This window comes from Atractosteus spatula, chromosome 21, assembly GCF_055471065.1.
Source record: "Atractosteus spatula isolate fAtrSpa1 chromosome 21, fAtrSpa1.hap1, whole genome shotgun sequence".
Taxonomy (NCBI): domain Eukaryota; kingdom Metazoa; phylum Chordata; class Actinopteri; order Semionotiformes; family Lepisosteidae; genus Atractosteus; species Atractosteus spatula.
In genome coordinates this window covers 16899119-16926790 of record NC_142726.1, presented here as the reverse complement: position 1 = coordinate 16926790, position 27672 = coordinate 16899119, and the positions used below count along the sequence as shown (strand labels likewise).

Here is a 27672-nt window from a genome sequence, read left to right as displayed (position 1 = left end):
GTTCTGCTGTTTGGAGAGAGCCAGAAACCACTGCTGACTTTTTAAACTGTGGGCTCAGTAACTGCTTTCTCGCTGCTTCTCGCCGCAAAGCAAAAAGTCAGAAACAAGTCTCTAAACCCACACAGGAGCGAGAGCTATATTAGACTGGCTGAGGTTTAGAGGATGTAGTTCAGATGGTTGTTATTAACAGCTTGTCTGTGAAAAGTGCTTTGATGTATAGAGAGCAGCCCTGAAAATACAGGATGCTAAGGGCTCTAACATTCACCTTTTTTGTTTAATAATACCTCTCTGTATATCTTATTTGACCACTGAACAGAAATTCTCCTTTACCTAAGCAAACTTACATTCCGGTGCCTTTTGTAAGTGCTGTTCTGCTTTGCAAGAGTAAAAGGAAGAGAAAGCAGGAAGGAATGCACTTGCCGCCCGAAGAGGTGTTTGTGGGGGAGTGTGTCAGGAGCTCTTTCTCCACGGGCGCCCTGTGGGCCCAGGTGGTGCTTTTTTCTACACCGCAGGTCAGGCTCTGACCTGGGGGGTTGAGCTGTTAGATTTTCATTTTATCTCATTTGCTGCTCTTGCGCTTGATGGTTTGATCATTGACTAAAAGCTAAGTTTATCTGGTGCTGCTGTCTCTGTGTCTTTCAGAATGGCCATTCTAGCTGGATAAGCAGTGGGCAGAGGCTCAAAGTTCGGCTTTTGGCAAGTGGGTGTGTTCCCTTGCCTTGCACCTGGGCTCTGTTGCAGTCACTCATTGATGTGGTGTGGAGCTGTTTTCAGCACAGGCTCAGACTGTTGCAATCAGATGGCGTAACACTCTGAAAACATGGGTGTGTGTGTGCGTGCGCTGTTAGTGTTCACTGGTCTTCTGGGCGTGGCGGAGACTGAGCCTGCCTGATTGCAATGCTCTGGGCTGAACTGCTCCTCCTGCTGCAAAGACGAGGCTTTTCAGCAGCAGAACAGTTTTTTAGAGCAGAATCAGGGGCACGCCAGGCATCTCAGTGGAGGGACAACAGGAGATGTTTTTTTTCGTGACAGAAATAATCACATCATTCTTTTTTTTTGACAATGTGTAATTTCTGATCTTCTGATCTGTTGCTCACTTTTTCTTTTTTTTTAATGTCCTTCTAAAAGTCCTATGTCCAGTCTTGTACCGCATTGCACTGTGGATGGAATAAGGTGTAAAATAGTTCTTAATTCTTAATGTACACATGAATTGACCGGCATGAAGGTTTTGTCCTTTTTCAAGAGTGGCCTTTAGCTTTAAAGAGAATCTGTCAGCTTTTTTCAGAGGCTGTATTACTGGCAAGCAGGGTGGAGCTGTGATCTCTTGCTCAGTGCTTCAGGATCACTGTCAGGCAGGCTTCATCCGATCTGAAACACATGGATCTTTTAAATACTGTTTAATTGAACTAATAAAGCTGCCTATCAATGCAGTTATGAGAAGGCTCAGGTAGAATGAAGCATTAAAGATGCTGTGGTCTTAGCGTACTGGAGTTCTGCACCACTGGAAGGCTGTGTATCAGTGCTACCTCCTTTAAAATCATTATAAAAATAAATTTTATTTTTGCTGTTGTTAGTACAAAACACTGGAACAGTGTCTCTGCTGAGGGCGACTCGGCTCGTCTCTGCTGAGGGCGACTCATTGTGTCTCTGCTGTCTTCGCAGGTTGTGTCAGGGCGGTGTCGCCGGACCACATGGCTTACACAGTGAGCCCCACTTCGGGGGGGTCCATAGGCCCCCAGTACTGCGTCACCAAGGTGGAGCTGTCGGTCAGCGGGGAGAACCTGCTGGACAGGGACGTCACATCCAAGTCAGACCCCTTCTGCGTGCTGTTCCTGGAGGTCAATGGGAGGTGGTCCGAGGTAAGAGAGAGCCCCCCCCCCCCAGCATCAGGCATGTCTCCGCGCGCCACCCAGCCCCACGCTGGCCTGTACTGGCCGTCTGCACCAGCAGATCGGGTGGAGATGCTAAGAACAGCTTCAGAATTTTAATTAAAGTTCAGTTAAGTTCATGGAGGATGGATTGTGCACAATCAAAGTATGAATTAGCTAAGATACCAGGTTTAACACCTGAACTCTGAATGGTACGCTGGGATCGTCAGCGACCGAGTATGAAGAACTCTGCACAGTCGAGCGGTTGCCCTGCGTCCCTGATCACCACACTGGAGTATTAGTGCAAGAGCACCGCCTTCTGGTCCACCAGCACCATGATACAGGAGCCAACTGGTTTTCCATTCAAAACACAGCAGGCTTTTACCGGCACCAGTATCATCTGCTGCATTTCTGATGCCTCTCAGAATCGGACACAGCCACCAGGGCAGGAGAGCAGGTGGACGTTTCTTGACAGTGGACCCGGCAGGAACCACCCCTGCGCTGCTCTTGTCCTCGCAGACCCAGCGGACAGGAGAGAGGAGCAGCTGGATTTCGGAAGGCCTTCTGCATGGGCGGGAAGAGAGGTTACTGCCGCCCAGGAAAGCTGTGAGCCGGGTCTGTGCTGAAACAGCTGCGCAGGAGCGCAGGCAAGACCTGAAAAGGGGGAAAAAACTAGGCGGAGCGAGAAACCAAGAGGAGAAAGACGCAGACAACAGGAAAGAGCAGTAGATCAGCATGAATGATCATTCCCGAGCTGTGTAACCCGCAGGAAGAAAAAGCCAGTCAATCAGCTTGTCTTTTGTAGTAGAATTACAGGCCACGTGTTGCCCCTGCTGCATCAGTCTCAGCAGGGTCAGGCTTAAGTCTTTTTTTTATTTTATTTGGACACATCTGCTACTTAATTTCCTGCTGCAGATTCGCAGGCTCTCGTCCCGGATGTCTCACGCCATCGGGCGAGCTAGGGCTGTCCAAGCCGTGGAGCCAGAGGCGTCGGCCGCAGAGGGCCTGTACGTTCCTGCCGCGAAGCCCGGTTTCCCGCGATCGTTCAGTCAGGGCAGCTCTTCGCCTGCGGAGCTTCTGGGGGTCGGCCGTGGCTCCTGGGGCCCTCCTGCCGCCAGAGCAGCGGGTTCTGCAGGACGTGGAGTCGGTGGCAGAGTTTTACTGTTATTTCACACTGTAAAACAGCGAAGGCTGCCGCAGAGATCAACCCTTTAGAAATCACGTGGATTTCCTATAGAAATTCTAAAATCAACAGGGCATGTTAAGACTTAAGAGATTCTGTTTGTGTTTTTAAAGGCAGGACTGCACAGCACCCAGAAGATGTGAACTGCCTCACCCATGCAGAGCTTAGACAAGTAACACTAACTGTCCAGAGATGATTGAATTTCATCTCAGGCTTTGAAGACGCAGGAATGCGCTGGTACCATTTGGGGGGTTGAAGCCGAGACGAACAGCTGATCTCTGCGGCCGTTTTCCCAGCAGCGCCGCAGCCCTGTGAGAAGCCTCGTCACTCTGTTTGTGAAGCAGATGCTTTCCCTTTGAAAACCTTCCATCATTTCTTAAAGCAAAATTCACCAACTGCAAAGAGAGCGCAAGAACATCTCCTTCTGCCTTAATTAAAGGGGACGTTTACGTAACAGCTCCATTTTCACTGGATTAAAGTGCCCAGGTCCACCCAAAACAACAGAAGTCACCTCTGACCCTGCTGCTGTTTCTAGGCAACTGAACCGACGACTGTTGTGTGACATCACCCAGCCGCTTCTGGGTACCTTTGATTTCAGTCAATTAAACGTGCTGAGGCTTGAGAGGAAGGGGGGTCAGCGGTGGGATGAACAGCAGCACAGCAAGAATAAGATAATCCGTTTGGCAAGCTCGATGTGCGAAAAGAAACCACAGACTAAGAGAGGATGGAATGAAATGATATGAGCTGATGGTTTTCTTTCCTGCGTGTTTTTTTCTGTAACAATGAAACCGTCGGAAACCGGGGGGGGGGGGGAGAGCGCATTGAGTAGTGGAGTGCAGGTGTGTGTGGTTTCTGTTCGAGGGCGTGTGAATCGCGGGTCTGTCAGGGGTCCTGATGTCACACCTCTGCCGCAAGGTCTGCAGCCTCAGCGATGGCATGTTAGAGCCTAGATCTTCATGCAAAAGGGGCAAAAGATGAATCCAGATCTGCCAGTCGTCGTAGCCCATCACTGTCGGCCACACGTGTTCCCAGCTCACGTTGCCTGTGGAACTGTCCCGCAGGCTTGTCAACAGCGAGCAAACTGGAGCACCAGAAGGGTTCCAGGCGTCTCTTCTGTCCGATTCTGATCATTTGGAAGTTTGGCATTACCATTATTAATAATAATGTGCACAGTAGCTCCTGGGTTTCTGGTCAGTGCAGCAGTACCTGACTGGAAGAGTGCTGGGTAGGGAACTGGCCTTACGCGGGACTGCAGCTGTAGTACCAGAGGAGCCTCCCCATAGCAGCATGCTGGCTGGCCTGCGTGTGGGGTGTGCCGAAGATCTGGGGTGCTGCCAGTTCAAGCTGTGTGTGTGAAGAGCCAGCAGACCTGGCTGGGATCCAGAGTGTGAGACGGCGAGAGACAGAGGCACATTGTTCCAATGAGAATGGAGGAAAAAAACTACACAGCCTGGACTACACAGCCTGGACTTCTCCCTCATAGATTCACAGCTTGTGTACCTGGGGACGGCTGGCTGTTTCAGTCCTTCTGGGCACAATTTCCAGACAGCATCCGCTGCACAGGTGTCCTGGTTACAGAGAGGGAACGTTCAGACGATGAGACGGGGGCACGCTCCTTGATTGTAGCCCTCCTCCCTGTCAAGGTGATCTGGGGGAATCTAAGCTGGTCACTCGTGGAGGAGAAGAAAGAAAACGCAACGTTTCAGCTGTGGAGCCTTCAGACACCCGAAAAAAGGCTCCACAGCCGAAACGTTGCGTTTTCTTTCTTCTCTTTTCAGCATTGATTAAACCTACAGTATTACTTGTTCCTTTGTATCCTACGCATGCTGACGCAGCTACCCACCTGAACTACTCCCTCTTAATACTGAATAAACCTCCAAACTGATTTTGGTCATTTCTGTTTGTCTGCCCCCTTGCTTGTGCCCTCCTGCAGATCGGCCGGACGGAGACGGCGGTGAACAACCTGAACCCCGTGTTTGGGGTGAAGTTTGTGATTGACTACCACTTCGAGGAGATCCAGAAGCTGAAGTTTGCTCTGTTTGACCAGGACAAGTCGAGCACGCAGCTGTACGAGCACGACTTCCTAGGGGAGTTCACGTGCACTCTGGGAGTGGTAGGCATCCTTCTTGGCACTCATTCCGTGCGAGACAGACGCATGAGGCGGGTGGCAGAACAAGTGGGCACAGTCAACATGACCCTCCTCCAGATCCTGCTGCGGTTACTTTTTTCTTTAATGATTTAATCTCAAAAACTGAGCATGAGGTGTAGCCTGTTGAAATCGGAGACCAGCTGGCGATGCATGGCGCTGTTTGTTTTGCACGCAAACGACATTTCGTGGAAAGCACAGGCACGTGTACAACATGCTCTTGTAAAGATAAGAGCTTTCAGGACTGCAGCCAATAATGTTTGTTTGCAGTGAACATCTTGAGTCATATTCCTAGAAAATGCTGTAAAGCTCAAGGGGCACTGACATTCAAGGAAACAATTGTAAACGTCAGATATTGATCTAAGGAATTGACGCAGTCAGATTGCCACAGTCCTTTATATAACCGGGTGAGTCATATGAGAAAGAATTCCCAGTTTGCAATGATTACCAGCGGTGCCCTCGTTTACACAGCAGGGCATCTACTGCCGCAGTCTGGGTGCAGTATCTTTCTCAGGGCTACAACATCTGTACCACATCTGGGATTTGAGCTCGAGACCCCCCACTCCTGGATCCTCCGCACTGCTGGCTAAAACAGGCCAGTTCTGTAGTGAATATCTGCTCCCTGTATAAAAAGGTTATATATCTACACACTGACGTCAGTGAGGGAGACGAAGTGTGATGTGACCCTTGTCTACCACAGGCACAATGCAGTAGTAACTTCTTGCCATAAGAACCGTAAAGTCACAGCTAGAAGCTGTTCTGAAAGCTGTGCTGCCCAGTTCTTGACTTCTGCCAGTGTGTGAAAAGCAGCCCTGTGTGGATCTTGATATCCTGTTCCCTGTGTTTCGGGGGCCAGATTGTGTCCAGTAAGAAGCTGACGAGGCCTCTGGTCCTGGGAAATGGGAAGCCAGCTGGGAAAGGAGCGATCACGGTAAGAGGCTAAAGCTCACCCTTATCCCGAGCAGGAATACAAGCCTAAAGCCGACTGCTTGTCCTAACCCAAGTCCTAGATCAAACAGTAACCTGAGAACCTTTCGGAATCCTAACACTGTCTAATTCTAACCCTAACCAGACACGTAATCTAAATTTAAACCCAACCTCTCAACCCAGCGTCTGACCAGCATCGGTCAGAAAGGCCAGACGAAAGAGATATTTTCAACATTCCTTTACAGGCTGACAGGTGTCTTTGCCAGTTCTGAAAATAAAAGAAGGAAACAAGAGCTTAGACAGATGCTGGAATAAAAGAAAAGATGGGTGGTAAATCAGCAGGCTCTGAGATCTAAAGATTCCTGATAGAGCTGTTCCCTCAAAGCGCACCTGCTGCTATGACACTCGTTACTCGTTAAAAGTGGATGCTTTTCCAAATCACTGAGGCTCCTTGATTCCTGCGTTTAGAACTGCTGCTACTCTTACTTTGAAGAAAAACAGTGTTGCGGTAAAGGCGTTTCACAGTCATAATACTGATTCCAAATTCTATACCTCGCTTCAGTGCTTGGTGATTTGTGCTTGGGCCCGAGTATTTCCTATTGAGAGGTTCCTCAGGGGTCAGTCTGTTTGGCTTGTTCTTTTGCAGATAACTGCACAGGAGCTGTCGGACAACAGAGTAATAGCGCTGACTATGTGCGGAAGAAAGCTAGACAAAAAGGTAAGTCCTCAGCGCAGAGCTGCTCTTTACACAAAGGGTTGTGGGAGTGGGGAACAAACTGCGCAACCTCTTGTTGCAGGAGATATCCTGGGATCCTTATCAACCAGATTGGCAAGATCCTGGGATCAATGAGCTACTAGTAACCGAATGAGCAAGCCAGGCTCTCTGTCACCTTGTGTTTGTTTTTACTTTCAGCGACTAAATGCTAATTCTCTTGGTGTGTTCCAGGATTTCTTTGGCAAGTCGGATCCCTATTTAGAGTTTCACAAGCAAGGCCACGATGGGAAGTGGATGCTGGTTCACAGGACGGAGGTAGGATTGTCGGTTCTGGGGGTGTCCTGGCACAGTCTGCTGCTGGGCCAGTGCTGTGGTGCTCGGGGGGGAATCAGGAACCTGCCCAGGCTGGCTCAGGCTCTGCAGACCTGACTCGAGCCTCTCTGTTCGGGCCCGGGGGATTATACACTCACGAGGGATGACAGCAGCCGAAGTGGGTGTGAAAGTAGAATAGTGAATTGAGTTCTGTGAAGACGTGGCTTTAACCTCCCGGCCATAGGAGAAGACTAGACTAGCCTAGGACCCCAGCGCTTGTGAAAATTTGACAAAAGGGCAGCTGCAAAGATGGAGAGGGGGTGGAGGAGGGATCCTAAAACAAGCGAGGAAGAGGAGAAGAGGAGAGGGTGACGTGTGGTATATGTGGAAATCCGACATCACATTACGTCAGAATAACTTGTGAGTTGCTGCAGCTGATCTCAATTAGTTCGGACAGGGACTTCTTCCTTCCTGAACTGTAATCCCATTGCTTTATGACGCTGTCTTGGATAGAACTTTGTTTCCAGACTCCGCGAGTGCAGCAGTGTTTTTGCCTCAGTGCTGCCCATCTGTGACATTCTGACATTCCTTTGTCCCTAATGACCTTCTTGCCACTGAATCCACTGTTTCTGCCCCCTTCCTCTCTGAAAGGCTTCTCCAGCCTCCAGCCTCAAGTCAGGAGGCAGACCCTGGCTTGTCAGAGCCCTGTGTGATGCACACCCACTCGACCTCTGACCCCTGGCTCTGCAGAAATGTCACAAAGCCGGCTGGTGCGAAAAGTGCCGAAGCAAAACTGGCTGTCTTGGGAAAAGCACTGGATATTTTCTTGTACCCTATTAACATTAAAATAATCCCCGCCGTTCCCATGGACACGAGCACAAAAGGCTGTACAGATTTCTAGGCGATTGCTCGTCGCAGCCAATGCCCAGGAAAACAGGCTGTTTTAGAAGCAGGAAAGCACTGCAGGAAATGAATAAACTAGACAGGGCTCTAATGTATTTGTGCACATTTGGTGATGTAATCTCTCCTGAGCACCGTGGAAGAGGCACAGGGGTGGTCATTAACACTGCACAGGGCCTGAAATCCTGGAAGAGAGGCTGGCGTTGCCGTCTTGAGAAGGGTACTTCACTCGAAGTGCTCCAGTAACATACCCAGCTGTACAAACGGGGGGTCGCTTTCCAGCAGGCAGATGAGTTCGAACAGAGAAAGCGTGTGAGTGTCAGGAATATATGAAACTAAGAATTAAGCATCCTTTCTCCTTGATTTGCTTTGAGTTTTTCCCACTGGTTAAGAATGGTTTATTTCAACTTCAGTGCAACTAGGAAGAAGTCTATTTGAAAACAATGACTAAATTTAGACTTTAAAAAAAGGACTGTTTCATTTTTTTTTAAACATTTAAATGCACTTTTTAAAATATAAAGACATTTATTGTATTTTATCGTACAAATGCAACGGGGTCACTCCCAAGCTGTTGCAATATAATTATACAAGGGCTTGCCTGGCTATTTTTGGAGTCTGAAGCTTAATTAAGTTTAAAATAGTGCACACACCTATTTTTACAGTGGAAAAAATAATATTTCTGGATGACTCACTCGCACACAGTGAGCTGTGCTTTGCCATGCAGGGTAGACTGCTGCTCCCCGGGGAACAGCTCAGTATTGTGAATGTTCTCCTGGACCAATGTGGATGGAAAGAATAACAGCCTTGAAGTCAGGATTTTCGGCTGGACCTGATAAAACACACACATGCTTAAGGAAGGGTTGTAATCCTTCATTTTAAAAGTTGGAGGCCTTTTTAGAAAAGAGGGTCCCAGTAAACTGCCGGTGTAACGTCGGGAGAGAAAAAATGACGAACTCTGTGGTTTTCCAGCAAGGTGGAACGCAAGGCAGAGACAGAGAAGGAGAAAACGGGGAGTACTTATCCAAAGCTGTAGCCGTTAGTCGTTAGCCAGAAGATCAGAAAAGCAACAGTACAAGGACGCAATCTGAAGTCGTAGTCATTAAACAGGTCAGGACGTTGAGCCAGTAGATCAGCAGGGGAATCGCACAGAGGCGCAGGGAAGACGAGGGAGAGAGCTCCGCTCCTTGACCCAGTGCTGAGCGCTGTGATGAGGGTTAAGAGTCCATCAGTGTCCTGGGGTTCCAGGGGTGTGGTAGTGATCGGGGAGTGTGCTTGAGTCATTAGTGGGAATTGGCAGGTGCTTGATTAGGATTGTCGGGAGCTGCGTCAGATTGCCGGCGGTATTTATTCTGATTAGGCGGAGCTGTGACGGCAGTGCTGTCCAGATTATTCGGGTCTGGAGTGCCGAGGTCAAGTCATCTGCAGGTGGTCATGACACAGTCCGCATCTCCACGAAGAGCTCTTCTGAGGGTTGTCAGCATACACCCCTGCAGTAGATCGAGCACAGACTGTTCACGTCCTCTTACTGCAGGTTTTGAGAGCCACTCTAGTGGTCTGTGATCTTGACTGCCAGGGCTGTGCCAGCATGAGTGAGTGTCCAGTATCCAGCCACCTGTAGTGAGGGCGTACGTCAGAGTTACCACTAGGGCAGGGCTCAGCGGTACGGAGGAGTGAACGAGCTCTGCAGAGCTCTGCTCGCGGGGCGTTTAAGAATCCCTGTGTAACGGGCTGGACTGTGGCTCTCCAGAAGGGGCAGCTAGTCTGGGGTTTGAGGTTTGGGCCGAGGCTGTGTGGCGAAGTCCTGCTGTGGCGAGCACCGTGTGCGAGAGTTCGACTGAAGGGCGGGTTTGCTTCGGTCTGCGTGGAATGCGTGTGCGAGTGAGCAGCACTACACTGGGTCCTTTGTGTGTTATTGTTGGCTGGCTCTGAGACCCTGAGTCACTGCCAGCTCTGTCAGCACTTTGCTGGCACATTGAGCACACTGCGGAGACGTTGAGCTTTAATGCAATACACATTCCTGGCCACTGCGTGAATCTGCCATTCCTTACTCCAAACCTGACCTCATAAGCAAAACAATACTCGTGCAAAATAGAATGGAATAAAATAGCAGTGAGTACATTTCTGAGACTTGCTTTAGAAACCAGCGCAGGTCCTGGTCTGGCTAGCCAGCTCGTGTTGAAGTGTGATGTCTGTTTTCCATGGAGAGAAAGCGCCGTTGTCTTCTGCTCTGCCAGTGTGCTGCACACCTGTTGGGGACGCTGTCAGATCACAGGCGTGTCGTGCTTTCCTGGTACAGGCGCTGAAAGAGTTTGTTTTTTCTTTTCCAGGTCATCAAGAACACGCTGGACCCCGTGTGGAAACCGTTCAGCATGCCGCTGGTCTCGCTGTGCAACGGAGATGTCGAAAAAAGCATAAAGGCAGGTATTTCCTGCCGGCAGACAGGCGTGCCCCCGTCATGCACCAGCAGAGCCATTCACACGGAAAAACCGACTGGGAAAAACTTACTACTCGAAGAAGCCGCAGGTTCCACAGGCTGATGCAGAGCCAGCACACAAGCGCACCCCGTGGTGGCGCCGTGGAGCAGAGGATGAGTGTGGGAGTGTTCGTTTTGTTAGACAAGCATTGAAGCTAAAGGACATGAAGAATAAAAACAAACCTCATTGGCAATGGAGCAAGACTTTTGCCGTGGGGTTCGGAATTGCAGTCCTGCTTGGTGATGTGGCACGCAGACTTAAAAGCCTGAATACTGCCAGATTTGATCCCAGTGCATTAAGCAGTTTCAGTAAACCCAATAAGGGTAATGAAAACAAAGTGCTTCCCGGTAATATGTGTGTTGGCAACTGACAAGTGCTCCTGAGTTTTTAAGTTTTCCATTACAGCTGTCCCAGGAGACAAAACCACTTCCAAATGTCAGGATTGCTTGTTCCACGGAGACAGAGAGTCTGACTGAAGCTTACTCTCGCGCTCTGTTTCAGGTGATGTGCTTTGATTACGACAACGACGGGGGCCATGACTTTATTGGGGAGTTCCAGACCACAGTATCAAAGATGTGTGAAGCACAGAATTCAGCAGAGGTGAGAACCACACAAAGCGCAGAAAAACAAGTGCGCTGTGGCCTAGGACTGGTGACACCACTATGGCCACCACTGGTATAGTCAGGGCCCAGTCACTTGTCTTTACTGATGGTATCTTGTCCATGCAGGTCATGCACAACATACAGAAGCACAGCAAATAATTAGGGTGTGATTTTTTTAAAGCATTTTAAAATCCACAAATGAGCCTAAATTGATTCAGAATGCTTTTGTGTCACAGAGCATGCCAATGAGAGGTGCAGAGTGAATTAGGGAAAGGCTTGAACTTGTCAAAGCCACACATAGTCCTCAGGAGTCAACACTGTTGAGTCCCTGCAGCCTATCTGAAGCACAGCTTAGCGTTTGAGCTCACTGAAGAGCATACAGGCTGGCTCCCATTGCCAGAGTCTGGCAGGAAGCAGACGGGCTTGTTGATTTGTTAGCAGGCATTTAAAGCTGCATCATGCAAGCCTCCATCAGAAAAACAGGTCCTCCAGGATGAATGTTAATCCTGCAGACAAGCCCGCACCTTCTGCTGGAGGTCTGGCAGTCGGAGAGGAGTTGCTGTTTAATTGTGAGGCTGGAAAACAGTTCGTACCTCTGAGGAGCTGGCACTCCAGCGTGCCGCTTTTTTAATCAGAACTAGTTTGCATCACGAACAAAACAGACCAAAAGCTCCGTCACACTTTCCTTTGTTGTTGCTGTTATTATTATGCTAATATAATGTGTGTGTTCTGGTTCAGCGTTTTCAAGAACTTCTTTCTTTTTTAAATTAAAATGGTCTTTACAGAATTCTCCAGTGGCCATTTGTTTTCATTGAGGAGATCAAAACAAATCCAGATCTTGCAGCAACTGCTCCTTTCTAACTCGCCTGCCGTCGTTGCCAGCTCTCCTGCAAACCTCCTGCCAAACCTTCAGACTCTCTCCTCACAGCATGCAGCTCATAGAAATCCCAGCTTGCTGCACAGTACTGAGGGCCCTAAGGTTATTCATCTAGAGATGTGATGTGATTTCACTGAAGCTTTGGAGCTGTTCTGGCAGACAGAGTTCTGGTCTCTGTTACCTAATATGAAAAGGCTTTTGTCATCTCCAGTGACCCCACTCTGTTCGAACCCAGGGTCTGATCGCACGCATGTTTATGTTCAAAGGAAAATGAAAGACTACTTTCTGCACAGAAACATAAGTAGCAGGAGTTGCATGAGAAGAGGCACTTTGAAAGGCGATTTCAGACTTTCATAATACATGTGCCTCTTAACATGTATGACATGCAGCCACAAATATTGCCATTTCCTCACCTGGAGGAGCTCCCTCTGGAGAACAGAGAAGCTGAGAGGGCTGATGTTTAGAGTGCAGGGTGTTCCCTGAGCACAGCAGAGGGCGGAGCTGGTGCCGGCCATCGTGAAAATCCTAATCCTGGCCATCTCCCCTCGCAGGTGGAGTTTGAATGCATCAACCCCAAGAAACAAAAGAAGAAGAAGAGCTATAAAAATTCTGGGATCATCATTCTGAAGTCATGCAAGGTAAATAGACCCAACTAACTCCTGAAGGTATCTGTAGCTTAATCTGCTATTGGTGCTTTTAATTATTCGGATTAAGTCAAAGTGAAGCCAGAATAACCTGTGTTAAGAACACGTGTTAAGACAGGCATGAAAAATAATTATGCATGGTGTTAATGTCTTCTTATTGAACATTTAATGAAGTAATGTAGCAGGGGAAGCAGTGTGCACGAGTGGACTGTTCAAGGTACTTTGCTCAGACTGCTGCAGTAAACGCGCCTGCTATACAGCTGGGTCTGCAGGGTTTTTCTCAACAAGGATTTGTTCTCAATTGAGCGATCTGGTTAAATAACTAATTACATTTTTAAGAAAATGCTTTGGATTGCGGTTCCATTGTCAGGGAACCGGCAGGTAGTTTTCCGAGGATCCTGTGCGTAGCTGTGAATTCTGCGGGATGCAGAGGCCAACGATCCGAAATTGTAATCCAGAAGCAAGGTCGATAGGAGACGCTAGAGATCAGATAACCGGATAGATCCGAGACAAACCGAGAAGACAATCCGAAAGGCGAAATCCAAGAGACGAGATCAAACGGGAAAAGTAAAGTCCAAAAACCAGGAAATCCAACGAGACTAAAAACGGTCACTATAGAACTCTAAAGGAGGCTTTTCAATAGTGAGCTCGGGTTGGTGCATGAGGGAACTTTAAATAGTGAAGGGGGAGGGACGTGGTGGGATAATTGGTCCAGGAGTGAGAATCTGTGGAATCTGGTGCCCGTGGGAACGTGATGGGTTCAGTCAGGAATGAGATCGTGAGACAGTGGGTTTGGGAATGTAGTGGCGTTTGCGAGGCAGAGTGCGGGGCGTGACATCCATGCTTTGTGTGTTTATAAACAATCTCCTGGCTGCTCGTTTCTGTGCATATTTGCTGTGAACTCTAGAAGCAGTCTCTACAATGGAGAAATGTTGTTGTGTTTTATCAGATTGCAAGAGACTACTCCTTCTTAGATTACATCCTGGGAGGATGCCAGCTCATGTTCACTGTAAGTATGCACCTCCATGGCCTCTGTAGCCACTCCTGTTCGCAGACTCAGGGCTGTTTCACTGGCTTCAGGGCCAGAGTTTCTCCTCCAGCACCTACACACACCTCTGCGTCTGAGCCAGCGGTGCACGGCTCCCCTCACTGTGACACAGACACAGCTTCTCTGGTTTCCATTCCACTCAAGCGCTTAATTAGATAATTAAAGTAATTATTCACTGAATTATCAATTTACATTCAGCACAAGCCTTATACCTAGGAGGAGACCTGAAGAACCTGCTGGGCTGTGGTCCTGCAGGAGAGGAGCTGGGCAGCACAGGCTTAACAGGCAAAACAGTCCCTTCCTCTTGCTCACTCCTCCCTGCCAGCCTGCTGGAGTTTCAGTGGGAGAACAGGGAGCAAGCTGGGAATCTCCCACCTCACCCCTCACTAGCCCGGTCTGCTTCACTGCTGGCAGCCCGATAATTAGGAAGAATTAGAAATGAGGAAATTGAACTTGCAGTCTCACATCCTGTAGGCCCCTTCTGTTGGGGGGGGGGGAATTTGCAGAGCATGGTGAGCTGTTAATGGATGGTAATTTCAGCCCATGCATGAAGTCTGGTACTGGTTTCACTCCCCTTACAAACACAGTAGAGAAATAAATACAGGCAAATTGCACAATGGAGATCTCCTGGGACAAGCTAGAGGAGCATGATGGATACCCACTCATGACCCCTCGGAATATTCAATTCCAAGGGCTTTTTAGTGGATATAACTGCCCGTACTTTGCGTTTTCCCGTGCTTTGTCTGTCCACACCTCTTTCTGCCTTTGCACTGTCCCAGTGTGCTTGGGACTGTGCACCTCAGTGTTCAGTGTCTTCAGTAGTTCGGTGCGCGTGGTGGCAGCCTGTCGTCCTCGGCAGGCGGCTTGTGCGCAGCTGGGCGAGTGACGCTGCGTGCCTGCTGGCCCAAGGAGGTCGGCCCTGTCTCCCTGGTGGGATCACTGTTAGACGGTCAGATCAAGTTAGCACTGAGATCACACCATGCGGTGTTTAATTTAGTCCTTTGACGTCTTCTTTCTTGATTTGCGTCTTTTTTTTTTGCTTCATACCAGGCATTTGAGCTCTCTATATATAACCGTGTGAATTTTATTTCCGTGATTGTCAGAGAGAAAGACGCAGGCAGAGAGAGTACGGTTGTCATGGAAACAGCAGCCCCTTGCAGAACCAATCTGCTCACTTGAACTGAGGGGAGAAAGGAAGAAATAAGGCAAAGGGCATAGTGCCAGCGAGCGGAGACTAAATACACAGGACAATCACATACACCAGTCGGATCAATATCGGGATCAGGTCCTGACACCCGCTTGTTATGCAAGCCAAATAAAACGTTAGCAGCTATGCACCCCCAGTTTTCACACACCATGGTGTTTACTTTGTTCTCCGGCAAAAAAAAACAGGTGGCAAAACTTAAAAAGGACAAACAAATATTTATGTACAACACACAACGTCTGTGGCTCTGTGCAGATATTTCCCAATCAGTGAGAATCGCAGCCCAACCTTCTGGAAACACAGAAACTCCCAAAACTGCCTGGGAACCCAGATAGATGCAAGACCCTGGACAAAGAGGAAAGCTGTATCCAGTAAAAGGTGCTCTCTTGACACACAGGCCAGATGCATCTGAAACGGAGCCATTTCTTACAGCCTGGTGGATTCCACACAGGGAAAACCACACTACTTCCACTGCCAGCACTAAACATCATTCCCTGCAGTGCTGAAATCCCCTGGAAGTCCTGCAGTCCTGGTCTGTAAAGGAGGAGAGTTGCTTCTACTCACTATTACAATCTCTTCTCTCCCTGATACCGTCTGCTTTATCTGTGTCTAATCCCCCACCAAGGCTGACCGAATGATTTAACTGCAATCCTACTGTCTTACTACAACTAAAAATTACTACAACTGTTTGGCCATGTGTACAGCTCCAGGAGTGATAAGATAAAGGCAGTTGTGTATAATTATCTTCACAAAAGGGAACATGCACTGCAGTTTGTAAACAGAGCGGTGGCTCTGTGGCTCAGGATCTGTGCCTGTAACTGGAAGGTTGCTGGCTCAAATCCTGCAGCCGGCAGAGGAATCCTACTCTGTTGGGCCCCTGAGCAAGGCCCTTAACCCCAACTGCTCCAGGGGTGCTGTATAAATGGCTGACTCTGCACTCTGACCCCTAGTTTCTCTCCCTGTCTGTGTGTGTCTCATGGAGAGCAAGCTGGGGTATGTGATAAGATGAATTCCTAATGCAAGAAATTGTATCCCAATGAATACAATTCATTGAATGAATTATGGCCAATAAAGCAACATTATTATTATTACAAATGAAATTTATTTGGTGCCACACGAATGACCTTTTTTATAACTTCTTTCTCGGTAGATTATTGTAATTTAAGGACACCCACAGACATGCAATACTGGAATTTAGGATTCTGTGTCCCACAGCCCTTGGTAATCCTTGCCTTTTGTTAGAGGGAGAAGCTTCTTAGATTTTTATAGAAACCTTTTATTTCCCAGCTCCTCCATTGGAATGTGGGGGAGATAGGTTAATCTGATTTTAGGGAATTATCCTCACTGTGATGACGATCTGAAATGCAAAGTCTTGAGTTTTATTTTTTTGAAGTCCGAATCCTGGAAACTAGGGCAATTCTGCTTCCTTTGCAAACACAGTAAGTGGGCTTGTGGCACAGCAGCCCAGCTCCGGGTATCGTGTGCAGAAACAGTTTGTGCCCTGCTGAACGTTGCCAGTGAGGGTGCAGCATGTAATGTGCAGAGACGCTGCGCAGGTGATTAATGGTAAGAGCAAGAGGGTTTTGTTTAACATATCTTCAGAAAAAAAGGGCTTGACATCAAATACGCCCCTTTCTCCCGATGTGACCTATCAGCGTCCTGCATGAGAAGCTGAAGTCCGGTTCCACTGGGACGCCGGACATCAGCGTGACGATCAGAGACGCACCACTGTCAGGCCCAAAGCTGAAAGACCGGTCACAGACGAGAGGAGCCGCTTGGCCCACGCCGCCCGTTTGGTAGTTAGCAGCTAATTGAACCCAGGATTTCATCCAGCCGTTTCTTTTGAAAGCCAGCGTGGTGACTTTGACAGCTTGTTCCAGACTCCTACAACCCTTTGGGTAAAGGAGTGCCACCTGTTCTTGCTTTTAAATGCACTTCCACATAACCCGGCTTTGGCCCTTTTTTCAGTCTGTCTTTGGGATTTTGTGCCCTTTCTCACTAGAGTCCTGTTTCCTGTGAGGTTGGTGGGTATTGAACGAGGGGCTGTGTGATCACCTGTTCGTGCACAGAAGGGGCTGATTAAAGTGATTGATCCCATGAACATGTGGAAGCCAGCTGTTGGACCTCAGTTTGGATCATGCTTTCTAAGTCATTTACAAAAGAGAAAACGTCCTTGTGCAGGACCTCAGGAATGGTCGTCTCCTGGGAGTGATGTCAAGGAGAGCGCACCACAGTCACTGGAAGGAAGATTTCTCTGGCACATGTGCTCCAGGATGCTGATGGTCTCTATGGTGATGTTGCATCTTAATAAAACCCATTACTGCAAATTGAGGCGGTTGTGTCAAGTGGGGGGTACAGAGCAATCTAGTTTCATTCCAGCACCAGAGAATCAAAATCCCCATGGAGTCTCGCTACTTAATCCTGCTACATTTTCTTTCACCCCTCTGTCGCTGTCTCACCATGAGCCGAGCTGTAAAATCTTACAGTGAGGTGCCGTGACAGCAGGCCTTCGCCTGGTGTCTGTTTCAGCGGCTCTGTGTTTCCTTGCCAGGCGCTGGGATCAGGACAACAGTGTGTGGGAGAGACAATCGGAAATTCGCCTGGCTTCTGCACTGTCATAACAGCACTGCACATGCTTAACTTCTAAGTTGAATTTGAGTTAAAAGACAAAAGATGTGCTCACGTACTCTGCCAGATCTTTGATAAACGTATAACATCGGTCTGCTGGATCAGTCTAGCCAGTTAGCTATCACTAATGAGCATTAATAAGTGGATGCTTGCCTTGGCTTAATATCCAAAATCTGCTTTCTAATAATAATAATATCTAATTAATATTTATCCATCCATCCATTTTTACCCACTTCTTCTGATTCAGGGTCACTTTGGAGATAGGGTCAATTCCAGCAAGCAATTTGCACACGGCAGGGTACACCCTGGACAGGACGCCAGTCCATTACAGTGGACACACGCACACACTCTCACCAGGGCCAGTGTTCTCTGAAACCCACGCAAGCACAAGAAGGACATACAAACTCCACACAGATAGCACCCTAGGGCCCCAGTGCTGCAAGGCAGAAATGCTAACCACTTACAAAAGCGGTCCTAATATCAGTTTTGTTTTTCCTGATTAGAATGTCCATTTGTGCCCTGAGTTGTAACGTGATTAATGGGACCCATCCACTTAGCTCCATTGGCGTGGCAGCAGTGAGGGTGGTACCTGACCAGCTCTATGCGTGTGTGTGTTTCAGGTGGGCATCGACTTCACAGCGTCCAATGGGAACCCAAGAGACCCCTCCTCCCTGCATTACATCAACCCCATGGGAACCAATGAGTACCTGGCTGCCATTTGGGCAGTGGGGCAGATCATACAGGACTATGACACGTGAGTCAGGACGCACTGTCTGTGTTGAAGGTGCTTGGCTTGTGGTTTGTATGTGTATTGTATATGTATGTGTATTGCACTAGGGCACTGATGAACATCAGTGTTAGGGTTAAGGTGAGGGTCAATTTGGAGATCAGGATAGAATTGTGTTTGGAGTTTGAATTATAGTTGGGATTGGGACTACGTTTAGAGTCAGGGTTAGGGTCAGTTTTAGGTTAGACTGGGAGTTGGGGTCAGGGTTAAGGTTATGTATTTTGCTGAGGGTTCTAGATGTGGTATGCATTTAGTAACAAGGAGTGGGTATTTCTCAGAAGAACATCAAGACTTTCTCCTGGGGCCAATCAGTTTCTGCCACATGCTAGGGCAAGCATGTGCCAGAGCCCTCCCCTTACTTCCTGATTTCTGAATGCTGTGATGCTTTCTGCTCAGAAAAGTGTCTCTACGAAGTGCCCCAGTTTGCTAAAAACACAGGAGACTGGATAAAAAGGACATGCATGGGCAATGGTCTTATCTCTTGCTCTAATTAGGTTTGGAAAAGGGGAAGGCAGTAATGAGAAACTAGCACAGGGCTCTAGCAGGGGAACAGTACGATCTCCTGCTCCTTGGATAAGTTGCCTGGTGTCATCTGGATTGTCACTGCTGCCGCTTAGGTGCTCCAATCAGTCACCAGGCTGTAGATCAGGAGTCCTATCCCTCTGTGGCCTTTGTCCTGCTTTTGAGATGTGGAAGTTAATTAGCAGTAAAATTAGAGAAGAGCTAGTGCGCCTTTGAGTGACTGCTGGGTGCCTATGCCCTCTATCGAGAATGACCTCTTGAAAGAAATTGTAGGAGCAACAGGTCAGAATTTCTCTGTGGGTTCTTTTTTCCTATGAACTCGGGGAAAAGGGTGTTCTTATGACTCGAATCATTGTTATCATTGCTTTTTCTTTCAGGGACAAAATGTTTCCTGCTCTAGGATTTGGAGCGCAGCTTCCCCCTGACTGGAAGGTAAAAACATTTGTTTTGGAAGTTAATGACACATGTGGTATCTGTCCGAAATATCCTGGGTGTTAGAGTGACAATATCTCTCCTGGACAACAGTGTCCGGACGATTCTGTGGGGGAATGACAGCACTGCTCGTTGACGTCTGGATGCAGTAGAGAGATGGGGCAACAGGTAGAGCAGCTGGATGGATGCCAGCTGTTATCTTTCTCACCGAGCCTGTGATCTGTGTCAGTCCCACTTCAAAAGACGCACGCTGCTATTCCCTTAGCCTTGTATCTTGCCTCATTTAGAGATAAGAGATTTTGCAGGCAGTCCCTGTCTTTATTATGACCTACAGAGATAATTGCAGATTCCGTTTCCCCTATGACTTAGTCATTTTTAGCTTTTTTTGATTTGTGAAGATCAGTGTGTTATAATATACATTTGGGCATCATCTGTTTCGTGCCTGAGCCACCTTCAAGGCTGCTTCTGAGGCATCTTCACTCAAATGATTTAAATAAAGTAACAGTGAAGAGCTCTTAATTAAAAAAGATATATACATCTGCGATCCTTTTTCCACCTTAGGAACTTAAGCATTAAGGACAGGAGGTTCTCTTTTACACTGAGGGTAGTAGGAGTCTGGAACAAGCTACCCGGTCATCATGATTTCACATAATCAATTAACTACTAGGCTGAATGGTTTCCTCAGTTTTGTAAATATTCCTATTTTCTAGACCCCTGAGTTGCCCCCTCCTGTTCTGTTTACTAAGGAAATTTCATCATGACCAAGGAATTATGAACAAGACGTCTCAGGGCTAAACCGAAGGAATTGTCGCAGCAGTGATTTAGAACAAAGTCTGCTTCGCCAGCTGGGGCACTTCAGCTGTGTGGAAGCCAACACCAGGACAGTCCGCTGTCTCAGCGCTCACTGTGTCTCACTCGTGAGACGGGCTGAGCTCATCGCCCATCTCGCCTCCCTCCCTCTGCTGGGCAGAAGCCCCGTGTCTTTAAGGGATTATGGAGCAGGAGGCCTGGTCTCTCTTCTGGCTGGTGTGGGCCCTGCAAGGGCACAGCTCTCATCCTGTCTCATGCTCCCTCCTGTCACAGTTCAGGCAGTTTATGGTGTTTCTAACTTGCTTGATCTGCTCGGATTCACAGGCTATTACCTTAATTAGAGCTGGCCTACGAGTGGTTTTCGCTCGCTGTCATTTTCAGTGAAAGTAATGAAAAGCTCCTCTTTACTCCCTGTGCGGTTTCTATGGTTCTGTGGAGAAAGTATTTAAAATAGGTAAGACAGGATGAGGAGTTTGGTGCAGGATTATGATGGAATTATTTCAGATTTTAAGTGGAGCAGACAGGCATGTGGTAACTGATGGAAAGGGAAGTTCTTCTACTTGGTGCTGCAGTGCTGCAGACAGCTGGAAAGACTGGAACACTAGTCGAACCATCAGCAGCAATAATACAGAGCTCAGGCCTTGAGCAGCAGGAGGGTTTCTGGACAGCCCCGATGGTCATGTTAACGTTGCTCTCGCGTATGTATTGGCATTCCTGGCCTTTCCTTTGGGCTGTCCTGACCCCTCTGTGCTTGAACTGGCCTGATCACAGCAGGGGGGCTGGAGCTCCGTCAGTGCTCTGCCCCGCCTGTACAAGGGCTCTCCATGGGACTTCGCCAGCCCGCAGTCCCACCGGAGACTCGGCTCTGACTGTGTGTCTTCGCTCTCGCAGGTGTCGCATGAGTTTGCCATCAACTTCAACCCCACCAACCCGTTCTGCTCAGGTAGGTGACGTCGGCCGTCCGCCTGCTGTTCTGCGCGGCTGTGTCTCCTCCTTACCCACGGGTGCTTGTCTCCCCCCCCCAGGCGTCGAAGGGATTGCGGAGGCGTACTCGGCCTGTCTGCCTCACATCCGCTTCTACGGCCCGACCAACTTCTCCCCGATTATAAACCACGTCGCCCGCTTCGCGGCGCAGGCTGTGCAGCAGGAAGTGGCGGCGGTAAGTGTGGACCGACATCGGCGAGCCATCCGGGCGTCGGGGGCAGCTGGCCTGGACTGCCCAGGCTTGCTGAAGGGGTGCAGCTGCTCTTTCTCACATTGTCCTCCATCGAATCGCTGGTAAAAATAGATTTTAATTGGAGATGGGGAGGACTTTTCATGTCATTACTGCATGTTTAAACATGAGAAGACAGTGGGTCACGTAAGGAGTCTTTAAAGATGTAAACGTGGGACGAATGACTCGCAGGAAAGGCTGTGTTTGTGTGATGAGGTGACACATCGCTGAGCAGTGGGGGTTTGGAGAAAACAGCCATTATTACAAATTCCAGTGGATGATGCCAACAGCCAGGGCCGTCTCAAAGGAGGGGGCGGCCACCCAGGGCCCCACGCCGGCCAGATCCCCCCCGATCCCAAATGCCCAATCCCGCTTCACACACGCATAAAAACATAAACACATGTATGTTTCAATATTTTAATAAAGCGACACACAAAGCCCTTATTTTAACTGGAGATGAAATCTGAAGTCGGTGGGAGAGCAGATGCTTTATTCAGTCCTGGGATGTGTCCCGCACTCACTGCGTCACAGGCCACCGGCTGTGATCGCGGCAAAACTAAACAAGCTTGGAAAAAACGTCAGCCGGTGGGAAAATGGCGAGCACAAGCAGAGACAGGGACACATTTCGAAAATGCTACGGTGGGGGCGAGAAAAGAAAAAGGAAGCAGAAGAGGGAGGATGCAGATGTGGCCCTTAAAGGGTCTTTGGAAAGGTTCGTCGTAAAAAGCAGGAGCGAAGAAGAGACGGACAGGGGTGGCGATCTCGACGACGACCAGGATGCTAGCGTTGAGACACTTGAAGGAACCGGTAGCTTTAGCAACAACGGCGATTAGTAGTTGTGTTCGGTTCTGGGTGTGTGTTTGCGCAGGCCTGTTAGGGGGCTGTTTCATAACCTCAGCGCTGCTCCCCGCCCACCCCGTGAGACAGCAGTACTGCTCCACTGCTGGCACCAAAGAGCACTTGAGGAGGAAAAACAGGAACAACAGGAATTCCACGCCCCAGTCTTCAGGCTTTCACATGTGCACCTTCTGACCACATTCCACTCTGGATTTGTACGCGCTGCCCTCATGCAGTGAATTAATTGATCGACTGGTTGATTATGGAGAGTATGTGGTGATGGAGAGCGCACTGATGCGGGTGGTAAGCTGGAGCAGTGCCTGGGTCCTGGGCTTCAGCACTGTGCACGCTCTTATTACACAGTGCTTTGTCTGGGATCACTGCGACAAAATTGCTATTTGACAGTACATAGCAAAAAATAAGTCTGAAGTGCAGGAGGGCTGAGGTCTGACTGGTGTTTATCTAGGCTGTCCAGCCTTGCAGTATTCACAATGCACATGTCGCAGGGCCTCCAGGGACAGCTGCTTCAGGGGCGTGCTTGCTGTGGAGTCTCAGGTCTCGTTCCTCTGTGCTGTGTTGTTGTCAGCAGCGAGCAGATGGCGTGTTTTAGTCGATGGTACGAGCCAATGTGCGGCCAGCAGAGCAGAGACCTGTGGCTCCTGTGCTCAAGAAGAGCACTGTGGCTAATTGCAGAGAGGAGTGCAGCACTGTGCTGGATTTTGCTAGTTCAAAGTACCTCGAGCTGCTTTGAACTCCCCTCTTTTATCAGCCCTCAGCAGAGGCTATTTCAATCTCTTTCAATTAAGGATATACAGTATATATAGAGGGGATACTATTCGCAAGCACAGTTCTGTTGCACATGATTTAATTTTTCTAATTCTTAGAAGGAAGAATCAGTTTGAAGGATTGATAAGTGCTTGATACCTCGTCGAGCAGGAGGCACAGGACTGTTCGGACACAGACTGCTCTGCTTGCAGTGTGGAAAATGTCCTTGAGAGACACCCTGGACGTTCTTGCAACTGGATTGCTCCCTGCAAGGTCTTAGTGATAAGCAAACTGTCTTCCCTGAACCGGTCTGTTCACAGGTGCAGGTGTCAAACACAGCTCTTGGGTCCTGGGTTCGGTTCCAGGCTGGGGTGCCTTCAGCGTGGAGTGTGCGTGTTCGTCTCACAGACATGTGGGCGTTCTCCAGTCGCCAGCTTCTTCGGTTTCCTCCTACCGGCCAGAGACTCGCTGGCTGGATGTGTCTTGACTGTTTCTCTGTGTGCGTGCACGTGTGTGTGCGTACTTGCCTGTGGCCTGCGATGTACTAGTGTGCAGTGTCCAGACCAGGGTGTTGTCCCGCATTGTGCTCTGAGTGTCTGAGACAGGCTCTGTGTCGCCATGACCCTTAATAAGTAGGAATAAGTAAGTAATAAGTAGCTTTCTGGTGGTGGATGGATGAACCAGTCTCTATTCTCTGCATTAGCCTTTAATCGTTAAAAAAAAAACAAAGAGTTTAATGTGCAAGTGTTTTGAAATCATGCTTTGTGAGTGTTTACTGTGCTCTGTAGGCAGCTGAGGGGTGTCAGAGTGGTGAGAGGAGATAATAGCTACTCACTACTATGTTTCTGTTGGAGAGGCCTGAAAGCAGAGAGCTTTTTATTCTTAATTGCATCCTGTCACCTAGCATGCTGTAACATGCTCTTTTACTGTGCTGGGGGAAGAAACACAGTGTGTTCCTGTAAGCTGTTCATGCACAGTAATCTTAAGACATGTCCAAAACTGGATAGCTGTGCTGCCTGGAAATACGTGAGTTCTCCTTCCTTTAACAAACATTTCCAGATCTGTCTTCTGCAGAGTTGCCCTTAAATCTTCTTAGACTCCTTTGTCTCTGGGCTCTGCTGTCTGTGTTCCAGTAGGTTGTCTGAGGGCTGCAGCTCGAGCTGGGTGACACATGACTTACTCTTGTGCATCCTGTGGCATGTAGCCAGTCACAGTAGCGCTCCACAGAATCAGGCCATTGTCACGAGAAGCACAGAGAGCCGCTGTGGTTTTACAGGAGCCAGCTGGAGTGCAGGAGAGGAAGGGTGTGGGGGGCGTGCTGTTTGTGTCAGATCTTCAGCAGACGAACTTCGCATGTTTTATAGGAACAAGTGATGCAATGAAGCCTTTTTCAGACCCAGAATGAGACATGTCTGGTTTCGGGGAAGCAGTCCGGCAGACTGCTGTGCTCTGTGCTCTGCTAAGAACACCGAAGGGCCTTTCTGACAGAAGCTCTGTTACTTTCACTGTACTTTCACCTTTTCTGACTCATTACTCCTCTGAAGAGCAGACAGCAGACGCGAGTGTTAACAAGTGTCTCCACAACTATGATCCGCACAGCTGAGCTACTGTGCAAGCAGCCACAGAGCGGTTCTTGAAACATTTCGGAGGGGCAAATGTAAATCTGCGAGGCTTTTTTTTTCTAAACCAAGAAAAAGAGGAAATCTGCATGGGCAATCCCTGGCTTCTGCGGCTAACGAGCTCCCCGTAATTAAGCCTGCCTGCACATGAAAGCGCTGGACTTCTGAAGGAGAGCAGTGGGAGAGAGGAGCAGTATCAGACGCACGCTGGTGAAGGTGCCCCTCTCTGAGCCCAGCACCTCGAGGAAGGAGCTGTAGGACTGCTAACAACCGGCAGCTGAAAGCTCTCCAATTCAGACAAAGCACACAGGTGAGAGAAGGGGGCAGGGAGGAGTTGGCCTGATATCGCAAAGGACAGCAGCAGCCAGTTTCCCTGGCGCCGGCCCAGGATGAACACACCGCAGACAGTCGGGCCTGCTCTGCTCCTGGGTGAAGCTCCTGGCAGGTTAGGTGTAGTCTGTTACTCTCCCAAAATATTAGACCTTGACATGAACTCTGTACGGGTCACTCTTCTCAACCAGAACCATGTGCATAAGTAAAGACTGCACCAGACGGAGAACCACCTGCTTCTGACCCATTCCAGCTGAACATCCTTGTGGTCACATCATGACACGAGACCAAGCGTTGTGGAAGAAGGGTGCTTATTTTCTCAGAAGAAGAGTCCTGTTCTTTTGGAGGGAAAGACAGCATCACAGAACCCAGCCAGGAGTACAGTCAGCGAGAGATCAACTAAGAGACACAGCAGTATCGGAGCTGTGAATCCTGAGCTAGAGAACCACCTATACTACTCCAGAGGAGTCCGAGCTGCAGAGTATCCTGGGGGGGCTGGACCACAGCTCGCAGTTTAAAGGCCGGGAAGACTCCAGGATGATTTAGTGTGGGATGTGACGAGAATGTGGAAAGAGAAAATAGCCTCTTTTGCTTCAGGTACTGCAAAACTGCAGTCAGATGTTGAAAGATCTGATCCAGACCCTTACAATAGCATTTTTACCCAACATTTAATTTCTTTATAATAATTCTGCTAATACAAAATATAATTTGCAGCATAAGTAGATTATGTAACTTAAATAGCATCACCAGCAGTGATGATACCTCCTATTCATTGTTCGGTCAGTGAAAATGTATCAGCAGTCATCTGAGCTGACGCTTTTTCTGGGATTTCACGGATTTTGAACTTCAGCCTAGTGAAAGGGTCACACATAGTTGTGAGTAGGTCTAATCGTTACAAAGTGACACCTTCTTGTGAAATTTGTAGTGTTGGTTAGTTCCAGGGTCATTTCTCATTCAGGCACTTCTAAATCTAAATTTCAGTGGGGCATTTAAAAATGTTATATAGTTCTACCACAAAGTACATAATGCGTGTAATGAGTTTTATTTTATTGAATGTGACTGCAGGATATAAAAGGCACTAAGGAATAAAAAGAAGTGTATTTTTTCAAACACAATTTACACCCTTCAGAATCTGCGAATTCCTTCTTTTATTAAAGTTCTTTAGCACGTTATGATGAGAAACAGGCATCATTCCTTTTTTGGTCCAATTTGGCAGGGTTTGTAAAAGAAGGGCTCCACTCTGTGTCCTGACAGTATCCAAACAGCTGTGACGTATGTATCTGCGGGACACGTTTAGTAACTAGCAATACATCTTCACAAGAGCTCTGCAAAAAGTCCAACACGGTTCTCCGAAATGCCTTCTGACAGCCCGTCTGCTTTCTTTCACGTGCAGGAGAACACCCCGATACTGATCTGCCTGTCTGTGCTGTCCTGGAGTTAACGAAGCTTAAGGATAGGAAACAACAGAATGCTCTTGGAATGAAGACATTGTGCACTGATGCCAAGCAGAGCCTAGCAAATAAAAAGTAGCTGAAGGCAAGATCTGTCTTTATAATTTCCCCTTATCTCTTGCCTGTTTCCTGTTAAAAAATGTTAGAAGCACAAACAGGCCATTTCAGCTACAAGAAGAAATGCATTACAGATGCTCTGACCGAAGGGCTGAGGCTGAATCTGGGGGTTACGTCAGCCCCTGAACTGATGTGCTCTGCCTCCCCAACGTTAAGAGGCTCGATGAGGGGAGTAGGTTAGTGGCCTGAATGAAAGTGCAGCCGTGTGATCATGTTCTTGGTGTCAGCCTCGGTGTTAACGAGCAGCGCAAGAGGTCCTCTCCCGAACCCTTCAGCATGTGGCTACTCTTCGCTGTGAGCTGTAGCAGGGCTCGGGGCGTCGGCCCCCTGCTGTGCGCTTTGTTCGCGAGCTGTGCAGTGTGCTGTTCTGTTCATGCGTCGGAAGTTTGCCTGGGTCCGCGTCTGTGTACAGAACCGCATCCGGATTGGGTTTGAGTTGGAGGAGGAGGAGATCGTGTTGTGGGAAGCTGCTCGCTCCCCGAGGGGTTGGCGTCACTCCAGCAGGGCTCTGTGAGGGCAGTGAGGTGGCAGTAGGGCTCTGGTGACGCAGCACGGGGCACAGTGAGCGTGGGGAGGTGTGACCCGCAAGGAGCGAGTGTGTGGCCGAGTCCAGGCCGAGCTCTGCCCTGCGGTACTGGCGCTGACCAGCGGATTCCGTCTCCCCCTCTGCAGCAGTACTTCATCCTCCTGATCATCACGGACGGCGTGATCAGCGACATGGACGAGACGCGGCACGCCATCGTCCAGGCCGCCAAGCTGCCCATGTCCGTCATCATCGTCGGCGTGGGCAACGCAGACTTCGCCGCCATGGAGTTCCTGGACGGAGACAACCGCATCCTGCGCTCCTACACAGGGGAGGAGGCGGCCAGAGACATCGTCCAGTTCGTCCCCTTCCGAGATTTCAGAAACGTACGTGTCCCGCGGCTGGCCCGGACTTTCTCTAAAAAATCAGTGTGTGACTCCTGGGAAATACCTTATTGTTTCTAATAATCAATAATCATGTAAAAGATGCTTCAAAGAAGCTATTTGTTTATTCGCCAGGAACTGATTGACCCTTGCATCTATCTGTAGGACATTGTTCTAGGAAATCAGTATATTGCTCTAAGAAGGAACAAGTAAAGGTCTATTCTATGCTGAAAAGAGAAGAAAAATGGGTTTTCCTCACCCCAGAAGAAAGCTCTACAGCTGTAACATTGTGTCTCTTTTCTGCATGGAATAAACCTTTGCCTATTCCTTTGTAGCTCCCTACTGCTGCTCTAAA

The 27672-nt window shown here is 48.7% G+C and overlaps 1 protein-coding gene across 4 annotated transcripts in view; it reads left to right on the top strand.

The window, feature by feature from the left end:
• Positions 1-27672, top strand: part of cpne2 (copine 2) — a 40673-nt gene that overhangs the window by 10928 nt on the left and 2073 nt on the right. For all 4 annotated transcript variants that reach the window (XM_088939227.1, XM_088939225.1, XM_088939226.1 and 1 more), the window contains exons 2-15: positions 1663-1859; positions 4985-5164; positions 6054-6128; positions 6771-6842; positions 7071-7154; positions 10379-10468; positions 11027-11125; positions 12556-12642; positions 13598-13657; positions 18149-18282; positions 19215-19269; positions 20971-21022; positions 21105-21238; positions 27084-27320. In XM_088939227.1, coding sequence (XP_088795353.1) covers positions 1692-1859; positions 4985-5164; positions 6054-6128; positions 6771-6842; positions 7071-7154; positions 10379-10468; positions 11027-11125; positions 12556-12642; positions 13598-13657; positions 18149-18282; positions 19215-19269; positions 20971-21022; positions 21105-21238; positions 27084-27320 — 1527 coding nt within the window. In that variant the 5' untranslated portion in view covers positions 1663-1691. The remainder of the gene's footprint in view (positions 1-1662; positions 1860-4984; positions 5165-6053; positions 6129-6770; positions 6843-7070; positions 7155-10378; positions 10469-11026; positions 11126-12555; positions 12643-13597; positions 13658-18148; positions 18283-19214; positions 19270-20970; positions 21023-21104; positions 21239-27083; positions 27321-27672) is intronic.